The 12966-nt window shown below is 44.3% G+C and overlaps 2 protein-coding genes across 6 annotated transcripts; both read right to left on the reverse strand.

Moving 5' to 3' along the window:
• Positions 1–431: 431 nt before the first annotated feature.
• On the reverse strand, positions 432–5598 carry PSMA4 (proteasome 20S subunit alpha 4). 2 transcript variants are annotated; one of them, XM_082488517.1, is made up of 9 exons: positions 5449–5598; positions 5214–5253; positions 4910–4952; positions 3937–4099; positions 2939–3016; positions 2618–2706; positions 1612–1742; positions 1279–1402; positions 432–838 (listed from the first exon to the last, which is right to left on the reverse strand). In XM_082488517.1, exons 2-9 carry the CDS (start codon positions 5214–5216, stop codon positions 684–686), a joined length of 786 nt encoding a protein of 261 aa, XP_082344643.1. In that variant the 5' UTR covers positions 5217–5253; positions 5449–5598; the 3' UTR covers positions 432–683. The 2 variants fall into 2 exon arrangements, with proteins under 2 accessions (XP_082344643.1, XP_082344642.1); XM_082488516.1 differs by lacking the exons at positions 4910–4952; positions 5214–5253; positions 5449–5598 and having other exon boundaries at positions 3937–4781.
• A 299-nt stretch (positions 5599–5897) lies between these two features.
• HYKK (hydroxylysine kinase) lies at positions 5898–11150 on the reverse strand. Of its 4 annotated transcripts, XM_082488619.1 has the most exons (6): positions 11057–11142; positions 10889–10967; positions 10236–10588; positions 9355–9497; positions 6904–7087; positions 5898–6429 (listed from the first exon to the last, which is right to left on the reverse strand). In XM_082488619.1, the coding sequence occupies exons 3-6, from the start codon at positions 10579–10581 to the stop codon at positions 5951–5953; spliced, it is 1152 nt and encodes a 383-aa protein (XP_082344745.1). In that variant the 5' UTR covers positions 10582–10588; positions 10889–10967; positions 11057–11142; the 3' UTR covers positions 5898–5950. The 4 variants fall into 4 exon arrangements, with proteins under 4 accessions (XP_082344745.1, XP_082344744.1, XP_082344746.1 ...); XM_082488618.1 differs by lacking the exon at positions 10889–10967 and having other exon boundaries at positions 11137–11150; XM_082488620.1 differs by lacking the exons at positions 10889–10967; positions 11057–11142 and adding an exon at positions 10720–10734.
• Positions 11151–12966: the final 1816 nt, after the last annotated feature.

Below are 12966 nucleotides of genomic sequence, written 5' to 3' on the forward strand. Positions count from 1 at the left end.
CTTTTGTAGAATGTCTTTCTAGTTTGTGTGAACATAGCTAGTGTTATATGATTAACTTCTTCAAAAACACATGCACTTATGAAAGGCTATGATAAATTGAACATGTTTGCTACAGGACATGTTTAAAACGCTACTGCTTGCAAGACCATCAGTTTGACATAGCCCATTAGAGAACAAAATAGGCCAAAATTAAAACTTGGCATGCCAGCACACTTTAATTCTGTATTTGTGAAGTGATTTTTTCAAACTTAGGAGCCCTTTTTACTACTTTAAAAGGAAAACCCACACATACACCCAAAATTCTAACAATTCTAACACCGTATTTGTTCTTTACCAACTAGCGTATACCTTGTTTTAATGGTTTAAAGCGATTAAATCCGTCAAGATTGTGCATATCCAGGCATTACTGAGGAAATAAAGACACTCATCACTATTCTTCTTAAATTTTATTCCATAATAAAAAATAGAAGATGAAACAAATAGAGTGTTCAAGAATAAAAGCAATTATTGGTCAATGTAAGGAGCAGTAAACTAATTATCTGAATGATGATTAAGGACCTGGTTCATCAAAAGTAATTCTAGGTCTTCCATGGCATAGTTGCAGGCTTCTACACAACAGAAATCCAGATTATCTTTTACTGAAGCAGGTCCTATATTATCTACAGAACACTTGATTTCATATTCTATTTATCCTTCTCTTTTTGTTCTTTTTCCTTCTTTTCACGTTCAGCTTTTGCTTCCTCCTCCTCATGTTGTTTTATCAACTGTTCCACCTCCTTTTGCTTCAGAACCCTTATTACTGTTTTTCCGTTCTCTCTTGTCAGCGTTGCAATTTCAACTGAAACATATGGAACAGATAGCGGCGTTACATTTTGTCCTTCAGACAGAGCAATCATCAGAAGGGTAAGATTTGTGGTTACAACTGAAAATGAAGCAGAAGGCTCTCGTCCTGCCTCTACATAGACGCCTGGCTGGCCAGCCAGACGGCAGCAGTCCTCTCTTGCAGCAGCATACACGAGCACATTAATGCCTCTCCAGTGATTCTTCCACCAGACACACACCCATCGCTGCGATCCCTACACTGCGGTCTGCCCCTGGGGCTGACCAAGGTGGAGCACCTCAACTCCGTATGCCTCTTAGAAAGGTTAAGGTTGAGAGCTGCTGCATCTTCCAAACACATTTTTCACAGGAAAACTAATAATCCAATAAACCACATCTACTGTACATATATTCGCGTTTTTAAGAAACAGGTTTATCCTGGATTAGCAAACTGCTTACCTTTCTCTGCGGAGAGTTTGCTAACATCCATGGTTTTGTTTAGAACCTTAATGGCTAATGCAAGTGCAGTCTTTAAGGTCATTTCTCCTTCTTTGTAGTCTTGCTTTAGCATTGACACAGCTGCCTATAAATTTCACAGAAATTAAAATATCTGTGGGTAATCAACAAAACAGTTGCTTTTTGCCAGACAGTATCAATACAAGATTAACAGCAGTGCTTCTGCCTATTTGTGCTCTGCACTAGTAATCAACAACTCAGTTTAATTAGTACAGTGCAATTTACACCTTTTTTTTTTGCTTGACTTTGAGAGAAAAAAAAAACAACAGAACTTACAGCACTATTATTCCCAATGCATGTAGCTTTCCACCCTCCATAATTTCCACTAGGATCACTTTGATACAGCTGAAATCCATAATGCTTATCCCAGCCAATATACAGCAACGAAACACCAAAAGGACGTTTTCCTGTTGAAAAGAAGGCAATTAGCAATCTAAATTTAGTAACAAGATTGGTCATGAGTGACAATTATTTTCTTTGATTTCCTTTTTCAAATCTATTCCTATGAACTAGGATTTAACAGACTGTTCTGCACTTCTGTTGCTTGAGATAAGCACACCAGCATTTCTTTTTAAATTGGCGGGGGCGGGGAGGGGGGCATGCAGCAGAGGTTTATTTCATTTAACCCTAAGAGCAGCCGATTTCTGTCTCCACAAATTGTAATTTATCATCTCACGACTTTAAATCAAAACTTAGTATTTAAAGTACGTAGCTTAGCTGTTAAAGTGTATAATTTAACAGTGTCAAAAGCCAGGTACGTAAAAAGGTCATTCTTTCACATGACATGTAAGTAAAATACGAGAATCATCAGTTCACATACTAAGGAACACTACTAACATCATCATCTTCTAACATACTGCTTGATCCACAGAAACAGTATTTTTCAAAGTGTTACAATATTGATACCCCAACATACAGTCTTATTTGTGATTCATTGTGCCATTATGCCAGATGGGCCCAAAATGTTAAAAGGTAACACAGCAAACAATTCTCTACCCATCTTTTCAAGGCATTCACTAAATCAAAGAGTACTCAAAGCATTCTATGCAGTGGGCTGGAATCTCAGCCATCAATTTCTCAATCACTAAAAAGTAGCACCTTCAGCAGCAAAACAGTAACCATGACTACCCATTCACCTCTTAAATTTGGCTGTTGTTTTTCCCGGTGTAAATTGTTACAGAAGAATTTCGTAGAACTGTCCAGAGACTCGGATGCTTCAAATTATGTAACAGAATAATTCTTTAGACATTTAAAAGCACAACGGTTCATCACGCTTCATTACCTCCAAACTGGGTATAAGCCTGCTTGATATCACATAGTGCTGTTACCAGTTGTTCGCAAGGAATGGGCTCTTGGTATTGTAACAAATACCTAATATGAAAGAGAAAAAGAACATTTTCAAAACTTGTTTTGCTGACAGTATCCTAATCCACATTTAACAAGAAACAAGCTCCTAAGTTAGAGCCTCTTTGATCTAGCTGGTTTATTTCAAACAATCTACTTCTGCCCTTCTAAACACATGTTCATTTTGATTTAATATATCAACAGAACTGAATCTGACATCGCAGGCAAGTAAAACCATGTTAACTACAAGCAGACCTACCTCTGCGCAATCAGTCTCAGTTCATTTGTTAGAACATTGGCATCTGAAGTTATTCCTGCAACACTGCAAGCCATATCCCTGCAAGAGAAGCACACAAATTAACTGACTCTCTGTCAATCGTCAACAAATAGTCACATCTTCATACAGCAGCTCAAGACCACCAACTGTTGGGCCTTTCTGAGCAAAACTTCATAGCTGCCATATAAAAGAGGTTCATGAGCCTTTAGGGTACAACAAAAATATTCTGTAACCTTTTTATAAGAGCAGAGGCGGACAGCAAAAAGTAAGCAGCTGTTACGCAGCCTCCTTGAAAATCCAGCGCTTCCTACAGTTCTAGCTGCTTGCAAGATCAACACAGAATGGGAGGCTGACAGGATGGAAAGCTATTTGTTTGCACCTTCTGGCAAGGACGAAGCTCTACCTCCCTCATAGGCATGAGAGCGCAATCTGTAACACTCCGCTCTGACAACACAAATTTAACTTCCAGAGAGCTAAAAAGGAAGTCATAATAATGAGATACATCCTTTCTGCTACAACTGTGGCAAAGCAACCTAAGGCATGTTTTACCTAATTATCTCTTTGTCTTTGAATCACAAAAGAAAACCAAAGACTTAGAATAGTATGCTGTGCCGAAATTGCATGGGGATTTTTGTGTGCATTCTTTATTCTGCCCCACCAAATGGTATTTTGTGGAACTGAGAATTCCCAATTTTCCTAAGTGCTGCAATAACATTACCTTGTATGGGGAAGTACCAACAAACAAGCTATTTCACCTAGAAAATTCTCTTTAGACATTGAAAAAAAAGCAACGTTTCCACTTCAGAAGAATTACTGAAGCGAACAATGACAAAATAGTCATACCTGTCTAAAACACTGAACAAAAAGAATACTAACACTTTAAATAAAACAAAACCAGGTTCAGTGTTAAAATATCTGAGTAACCGCAGTGTTTTATTACTGATAACGTCACTGGCCATCTGATCATCATTTCAACTTACTCATTAAGTTTGTATATTTTCTCCGAGAAAAACACTTCGTCAAGCAGCTTGTGAATGTTGCGTCTCTCTGCCGCCAGCAGAACACCATCATTTGCTAGAATTCCCAAGCAAGTACCTGCGTGTCCAATTGCTTCCATTGCATACTCAACCTGGTACAAGCGACCTAGGGAAGGATTTAAAGTAGTAACATCAAAAAAGTTAACACTGAACAAGACCAAGCACACAAGGTGACTTAAATTCTCAAGAATCTGACAGCTGCTCATCGTACAACCTAGTCTTCTTCAGTCTATTACCAGTTGATAGTAAATGAATTGGTTAAAAAGGAGGAAGGAGTCAGAGAAGGAAAATCGACAAATCTGATAAGGCTTGGAGGACATTGCCAATGTGGAAAAAAACACTTTCTTTTACCAAAGGGAAAAATATATCTACAGAATATCTACAGAACTCTGCTGCACTAGAATGAGCCAAAATGGATTTTCAATAATCAAAGAAAATATTTGATACTAGACTTTGAGTCTATCCCATCTAAGAAACAGAGAAACATGGCTTGTACGTCCTTGTTTCAGCGTGCGTAAGAATAACAAGGAGAGCTGTGATTGCACCAGAGGGACATGATGCATTCTCAGGGGGAGGGGAGGAGCAGTAACAAAATCCAGCCATACTCAAAACAAAAGATGAACGGTGAAGGTTTGCTCAAGTTATTGCAAAACATGGCAGGTGGTATTACTCACGAATGGGGTAGGGTCTCATTATTGCTTGAATTAGAATGAATTTGGAGGTCTCCGCTTTGGACCCTTGGTGTCCTTACAGAACTAGGCACTACTTCTAGCAAGTAAATATGATTTCTGTAAAGGATATACTGATGGAAACACGCTATAAACAACCAACATTTATACAAATAGTTTGTTATTTATTTTGGAGAGAATTGATAGAACAGTCAGAGTTTACTTGAAAGTGTGGGGTTAAAGAATACCTTCTGGAGAAAATATGGTAGTTCTGGAGTCATATCTTCGAGACTGCAAAAAGCAACAGCTCATTAAATATCATCGTTCTCTTGCCAGAAAGCAACAATCTAAAACTAGCGATGCTCGGAACCGCACATAAAAGCCCCAATGGCTTGGTCTGGTACCCGGGGCCTGGCCCGCGGACCCCGCCGTGCCCACACCCCTCGCCCCGCCGGGGCTGACCGCGGTCCCCCTACGCCGCCCCCGCCCCGGCCGCCCCGCCGCCCGGCAAAGCCCCGGGGAGGGCGGTCCCGGCCGGCGGCTACCACTCACCATCGTGCCGGGGACGCGCTACGGGCAGAAGGGAAGCGGCCTGCAAGACAGCACAACGCACGTTAACCAGCACCGCCCGAACCCGGCCCGAGCCCCAGAGGGCGCTGCCGCCGCGGCCGCACTGCAGAGTCATCCTCACCGCGGCGGAAGACGAGGGCCCCGCCGCCTCCCGCGGCGCGCCGGGGCCGGCCCCGCTCCCCCAAGTCCGCCCTCCCGCCCGCCTGCCCTCACTCACCGCAGGCCGGAGGAGGCCGATCGGCCGCGGAGGGCGAGCGAGTCCCGCCCGCCAGGGAAGAACCGGGCGCTACGGCCGCGCCCAGAACTTCGCCGCAGCGTCGGAAATGGCCGCCGCGCCTGCGCGCTGCCGCCTGCCGGACGGGGACGGGGCCGGCCGCCACTTCCTGCTACCGCCGCCGGGGGCGGGCGCTCGTGCCCGCGCGCCGCTGGGACAGGCCCGCACCGCTCTCACGGGTCATCCGCGCGCCCGCCCTAACGGCTGCCCCGTGCGGCGCAGGGGCGGGCCCTGCCGCCCCGCCCCGCCCCCTCGGCGCTGTCAGGAGAGGCGGGCGGTACCGCCCCGAGGGAGAGCCGTGAAGCGGGGACGGGGACCACCGCCTCGAGCAGGAGAGCGCCACCCCTGCCCCGATGGCGCGCACAGACAGCGGAGGATGCGCTACGGCACAGGCAGCGTCGCCTTTATTGCAACAGGGTCGGGTGTCACCGTGCAGGTGCCTCACTCAGCAGCCATCCATGTACTGGGCGGGCGCGCGGTCGGTATATGCTTGGGCAGTCTCAAACCATGTCCTCTCTACAGCTTCTTGGCCCATCTCAAACATTGTCATTAAGTGTTTCCATCCGGTTTTAGCCGTGATCATGAGGTATTCCTTATTCTCTGGGTACAGCAGAGCCGTGTGGGCTGCTATGACGAGGGACTGGGAAAACCTCCCGCTCACCAAGAGAAAGAGGGCACCCCTCTCCCCCTCTGTGAGGGGCAGGACGCTCTCGAACCCTGCCAGAACATGCCCTCCCACACTCAGAGGATCTGGGCTCTCAATCATCATGTACATGATGGCTATTGCAACTTCAAATACATAATAACCATAACTCATGTCGCCAAAATCCAGGATGCCGGACACCCTGTACTGAGGATTCTCCAGGGAAGCAGAACTGGAGTCTACTAGAATGTTGTGGTCATTAAGATCTCCATGATTGATACCTAAACACAGAATAAACGGAAACAGTATTTATTAAATAGCAACATCTACCTTCCCCCCTCCAGTGAAAAGATGCACAGAGGCTCAAACTGACACTCAAGTACCAAACCATGCTCGTCTCCCTCAGCATCAAGCATTGCCTTTCACGGCCTTACTGCTTCTGAGGAACCTCCATTCCACTAATGGGTGAGCAGCAAGCAATTGCTAAAGGGAGCGTTACCAGATCTTATTCTGGGCTCGTACTACCTGTGATACGCTACATGTTTTCCAAACACAGAATAGCAGTTTTCAAATTATCAAAAGATCCTCCAGGCTTATTCTGCGCTGTGTTCGTTCAGCACAATATTTGCGCATGTCTAACTAGGGATAAAGGAGACTTTTTTCTTTTTCTTTTTGCCTTCTCCACAGACCCAAACTCCTGTAAGAAATTTCTGTGTCTCAGTTCAACATAATTACAATGAGAATAAAATACTCACAGGCTCGAAAACTGCTTAGCTTGGGAATTACTTTCCCTTTGAACTGCTCAATAACTTGTTCCACAACTTCACGGTATTTGTTCTGGCCCAAGGCATAAATGTACTGATCTAGAAGGGGAACGTTTGCCAGGTTCCAAATGAACTGACCTCGATGCAGACTTTTTACTGATGGGTGATGGAATTTCTTTGGAAAAAGCACAAGATAAAATAGGCCATAAGTAAAAATCCTGGGGTTATGATTAAAGGGCTTGATTCAAAGCCCCCATTAACTTTAACAGGTTCCTAACGAGACTCACTGAAAAGCATCATGATTTTGACTGTTGTATTGTATCAACAAGAATAACCCAAAGAATGATTAAGGCAAGCGTGTTGATATCTACATACAACCCAAATGTTTTTTTCCCCATTCTTTAGGTAAAAAGATTGTCTTAAGTCATTCATCACTTAAATAATGTAAAATTGATACTTTCTGTACCGTGCCATTATGTAGCACCTTTGAGGCCCTGCCAAGGCCAGAGTCCCACACTGGCAGAGCCCGGATGACACAGCTGGCACTACAGAAACCTGCCAGAGCAGAAGAGGCACAAAACCTGCCAACGTGCCGGCAACAGGCACGCTGCATTTAAAGACAAACCTTAGGATCAGCTCGTACATGAAAAATCCTGAGGACAGAAGTACTTTATTCTTATGAAAATTTGCTTTTGTACATCCAGGTAGCCTAAATATTTAAAAAAAACTCAAGGTCCCTAACTTCTCTCTCACTAGCAAATGAAAAGGGAGAGGAAAAGCCTCTTTCCCACTGCATACCATGCTTATCCTTGAATCCTCTAATGCTTATTAAGGCAGCTTGTGGGCTGCATTCTACCAGTGCATAGGGCAAATAAAAACCGCTGAGTAGCTGGCGTCCTCTTAAAAAGAAACCCAGGCTTGTAATTAAGGCTCTTAAAGATAGCTAAATCATAGTCAATACTGGAACCATGTATGATAAAGTAAGGAACAAGATAAAGCCTAAACTAAAAATCATAATACAGGATTCCCTAGTGCTGTGTCAAGCACCACATTGGTAGGGAGAATGCCATCTGGTAAGCAACGCCTGCAATCTTCCCAGCACAAATCAGATATTCCAGCAAGCTATAAATGGGTTACAAGGTGTGTGAAGGGTAATAAAAAGTCACGAGCCCTTGTTACTGTAAAGCCATAGACAGTCATTTTACAGCCATAAACTTATTTCCATTCAAAGGATGTGAGGCACATCCAAGCAAAAGGAGACTCCAACAGAGAAAGTGGGGGAATACTATTTTGTGCACAAAACAAAACATGGCAAAGTAAATTAACTGGCTAGAAAAGACAGGCTGTATTTTCTGATCTGTCATCAGAAAATTTAATGCCTTAGTTTTTTTAATGTCAATGATATTTTGAAGTTTTGACAGTAATGATTGTAATTTTCTTTCTTTTAAATGACAGACCTTGGTAGATGATAATCCATGTTAAGGGCATAAAGAGCCTGTGCCATCAAAATTTTTTTTCTCATCAACTGGTTCCTCCTTGGCAGGACAAATCACAGGCATATTTTGAGACTAGCTGGTCTATATAAATCGTTTTAATCGCATTATAAGAGCATGACCAGTGTTGGAAAGCAGCAGTAAATTATCTTTCCCAATTGAAAAATGGTCTTGTAATTTAAGAATGCGGTTAGTAAAGCTGGCAGTTCACATTTCATAATTGTCTAAAGCCGCTAGCCACAACTTTGAGAAGGAAAGGTTAATGAAAGGCAATAAATAATGCAAGAGTTCTTTTATGTATCAAACTTAATTACAGGCTGATTTATCAGCTTTATTATCCTATATAATTACAGCGTAAAGAAAGAACTTTCACTTTGCATTAGGATCATTTGACTGGAAGCGGTGCAAATCATAGAAGTGTCACAAATCTCTGTTTATTAGCACGGCTGGCATTGTAGAGAAGGAACCAACTGCTACCAATGTTAAACGGTCATAGTTCTAATGACCAGGAGAAAGACAGCAAGTCAAAATGAATTCAAAATAATAGATCAGCCAGCTGTGCCTAAAGCAAAAATGCTTTAAAACAAGCTTTATGTACTTCTAATTTGGGCAGCCTAGGGTTCCCTCCCCTTATTTGCCAGGCTTGAAACACCAAACAGGGGAGTTTTGCATGAGTAAAAAGAAATCCTTATCTCCCTGTTCATTGTATGAAAATGCTTTGCAAAAGGATCCCCAATACCAAGCCATAAGCACCAACTGGGGACGTTACTTGGGGAAATGCTTTAGTAACAGCCAGCTTGGAAGTTGGCACCCGAAAGATGAGTTAAACTGACATCTACGTTCACCAACCTGAATTTTGCAGATCAGGAAAGCAGACAGCAAGCACAAGAAGAAATACAGAGGAGAAATTGAGGAAGAAGTTTGTGAGCCCGGAGCAATGAAAACTCACCTCTGAGAGAGCTTTATCCAAACTGGCAGCTAGCTTACCGATCTCATAGAAAATCTGAGCATTTGTAGCAATTTTTGCTACCGGCTTGCCTGGCAGGTACGTCAGCAGTCTGACCATGTACTTTTTGTTCCCAGGTCCAGTACCTGACAAGCAGAGAGATGCAGTCAGTCACTTCCATATACGCTATGGAGTATTAGTTAATGCAAGAGGCAAAAAAGGTTTATCCCAGTGCAGAAGTCATCAGATTCAAAGATTTGATTTACCAGAATGTTGTACGATGATGTGCAAACCTTAACACACTTGCAATCTGTGCTGGACATCTTGTCCTTGTGCCTGGGACTGACCCTGCACACAGCATGTTCCCTCCGGTGCCCGCAGGCACCTGTTCACACAGTTTTGCAGCAGAACAGGAGGTCTCGGGAACCCCAGCTTTTGTATGGAAATGACAGTGAAAATAAAAGCAAAACGCCAACACAATCTTTCTTCCAAGCACTGTTAAAGCAATTTGTTCTGGCACCATAGATAGGCTAGAACGGTATTTTACACCATTCTGTAGGCAAATAACTTGTAACATCATTTAGGGAATGAGGCTTTTTTTCCCCCCTTTTCTTGTGCACAGACAGATCGGATCAGTGTTTTCTCCAATTCATTATACTGAAGTTATTTCCTAAGTGTTTTCAGAGTTAATTATTAGTCTCTTTGACTTGCTTTGCTTCTGGTATTTTAAGTTTGGACTATTATGGCTGGGCATACAGGTCACCCGATACATATTTCCTAACAGTTAAAAATAAGCCTAGAGTTTGACTTTAGTGTATATATGGCATGCCATATAGCGAGCTAAGGGTGATTGCAGGGCAGTAAAGGTGCTCGTAATTGCTCACCTCCTGACTCCAGAGACATGATGTTACCATCTCTTGTAAGACAAGGCGTAGCTGAAGGAAAGCCTTCAGCGCTGAGAAACATCATGGCCTGGGTCTGCGCTTCAATGAGGTCGGGCTCCTGGCTGTCTTCCGAATTGGTGATTTTGAGGACATACTCATCAGTGCCTTCAGCCACACCTTTGTTTCTGGAAACACGCACGTGGAAATTCTGATCGTCGTAACTGGGGAGTGGCCTGATCCAAGACACCTTTAATCCAAACACCCTGTCAACCAATTCCATCGCTTCTTTTTCACCGAGTGCTGGTTTGGTGAATGTCTGGGGTTGACAGTTGTTTCCAGAAGACATTGTGTCTCTAGGAGAAAAAGAGAAACTGGATGATCTTCTTTGTATTCTGGCATCAGAAACAGTAATTAGTGCAACAAAATGCATTTGGATACCAGAGAGGAGTTTCCTACGCTTACGAAACAAGCAAAGAACACCCACTAAGCCAGTCCAGGCTTCTTACATCGCGGCTTCTTGTCAACTACTTAGTCTGTAGCCCCCCACAAGAGGGTCTTCTACGGAGGTGCACTCAGTCTGTTCAGAACAAGTAAACATGAAAAACTCGTTAATTAGGAGTATTTTTACTAACTAATTTCCAGAACAGCCTAACCTGGTATGTTGTTAACCAGGAACGATCTTCTAAGGAACAGGGCTGCTGAGTCCCTGACCAGGAATTTCTAAATTCACGGCTGCAAAAACCAAGAAACGTTTTAGTAGCTGTTAGTGTTAAAGTAGCTGTAATCCTCAGCACTCCCGCGTTAGGAAAGGCAGAACGAACCCACAGGCGCCCGCCCGGCTCCGGCCCGCTCCAGCTCTGCACGGCCGAGCGACCCTTGGACCTCGCGGGCGCCGCCGCACCTTTGTCCCGCTCGGCACTCCCGGGGGCTGCCGCCCGCCGGGGCCCCCGCCGGCCCGCCCGCTCGCAGCCCGCTTCGGGGCTGAAGCGCCTCGCGTTGGCAGGAGCGGGACGGCGCCCTGGCCCCGCCTCTGTCCCCGGCTGCCGGGGCCGCCGCCGCCCGGCTGGACCGCGGGGAGGCCCACCGCGCCGGGCCGGGCCTGCGGCCTCCCGCGCCCGCCGGCCCCGGCAGCCTCCCCGGGAGCCGGCCCCGCCGGGGCTGCGGTGCGCGGCGGCTGGCAGCGGTCCCCGGGCCGTGGGCAGGGCGGCCCGGGCAGAGGGGCCGAGCCCCGGGTGCCGGCGCGGCGGCTGCCTCTGCGCCGCGCAGCGCCGCGCTGCTGCCTGTGTGCGAAGAGCGGGGAGGGAAGGAAAGGCACGGCTTCCTGCTGGAATGGGAAAACGCTTTAACAAAAAAGTGCTCCCACTGCTATCAGGAGAAACGGAGATTTACACGTGATTATTTTGTTTAAATCCTTTTGTCAGCACACAAGATCAAAGACTCTACCAAACCGTTTTGACCGAGGATCGTTTACCCATAACAGACAGACACCTTTCTCAGGATGTCCTTTAGACTATACCAGAGTTCAGATTGGGAACACTTGTCCAGTCCTTGAGAATTTTAAACAAACCTCAGTTCCCCACACATACTAAATTTTTGAGATCAATATATAAATCTATTCTGAAATTCCTAATAAAAGAAAAAGTAATCTGCAATATTTGAGGTCCCACTAAGACAGAATTAGGAATCTGAGGAAAAAAGGATTTAGAAAAGGCTGACTGATGTTAGAAAGAAAAGAATATTGGTCTAAAGTAAACCAGTTATTAAGAATCCTCTGTCCCAATATTTCAGTGTTATTGGTAAAATAAGGACATTAATTTGAAAACATTATTTTAACATTTAATAGGCAATTTAGAAAAGGGAAACTATTTCCCTAATAAACAAGCATAAGTTCCTTGGATTCCCCCCTCCCCCCCAGTTTTAGAACAGATGTTACTGAACACTTGTACATATTTTTACCTACTTCACTCTCCCCCCTCCCAGAAATCACACAAGCAACTTTTTTCAAGAATAAAAGAGCTCCTGAAAATATTTAGGGTTCCCTCTCCTGATTTCTGAGGCTGACTGAAGGTTTAGTTCACTGGAACAAAACTGATATAGCAGGAAAGCATTCTTGCTATGCTTGTGACTTCCAAGATACATAGCAGGTTACAGAAAAAAAACAGACTATACTCATTCTCTCTGTAAACAAAATTAGAATGCATTTTGCAGATCTGTACCTTGTTAGTCTTGCCTTAGTTTCCAGACAATAGTGCCAAGACTTGATACCTATGGACTTCCACGCTTCTCCTGCCTGCCCAGCACACTGTGTTTGGGAGGCAACACACAGGACTGCAGTTGTACTTTGGCCTCTCTTATCTGTAAGAAAAATAAGACTTGAATGATTTAGCATCTCTGTGCTGGGTGCAAGCCTAATGCCTCTTCTGAAAGCAAGTCTTCAGAGACAGGTCAGTGTCAGACACCCCCAAATTGCTTTTGAAGCCCTTGTCATGTCTGTAAGCTCTATGTGCTAATGAAACCTTGGTCAACAGCTTGCTTTAATGTAGGACTTGATCTTGATTCTAAATTAGACATTTTCTTGACAAAAAAAAAAAAAAGGTTATTCAAAAAGCATTTGATTCAGTTACAATACCCAGACTAGTATCTGGAGCTCAGCTAACACAGAAAACCTCTTTCTAAACCAACTAAACATGCTTTGGAAGCCCCCGTGTGAGACACTCCTAACCAGAAAAAG

The sequence above is a fragment of the Vanellus vanellus genome, assembly GCF_965231255.1.
Source record: "Vanellus vanellus genome assembly, chromosome: 11".
In the NCBI taxonomy this organism is placed as follows: Eukaryota; Metazoa; Chordata; class Aves; order Charadriiformes; family Charadriidae; genus Vanellus; species Vanellus vanellus.

Excerpts from the sequence above, each read along its gene's own strand:
- PSMA4 (XM_082488516.1), bottom strand. The coding sequence starts at position 4,199 with ATGAGCAGCTGTCAGATTCTTGAGAATTTAAGTCACCTTGTGTGCTTG. Across the intron at positions 1,743-2,617 it reads GGCTTATACCCAGTTTGGAG|GAAAACGTCCTTTTGGTGTT; the intron begins GTAATGAAGCGT and ends TCTTTTCAACAG. Across the intron at positions 1,403-1,611 it reads GCATTGGGAATAATAGTGCT|GCAGCTGTGTCAATGCTAAA; the intron begins GTAAGTTCTGTT and ends TGAAATTTATAG.
- HYKK (XM_082488617.1), bottom strand. The coding sequence starts at position 10,665 with ATGCATTTTGTTGCACTAATTACTGTTTCTGATGCCAGAATACAAAGA. Across the intron at positions 7,088-9,354 it reads TGGATAAAGCTCTCTCAGAG|AAATTCCATCACCCATCAGT; the intron begins GTGAGTTTTCAT and ends CTTTTTCCAAAG. Across the intron at positions 6,430-6,903 it reads GCTAAGCAGTTTTCGAGCCT|GTATCAATCATGGAGATCTT; the intron begins GTGAGTATTTTA and ends TTCTGTGTTTAG.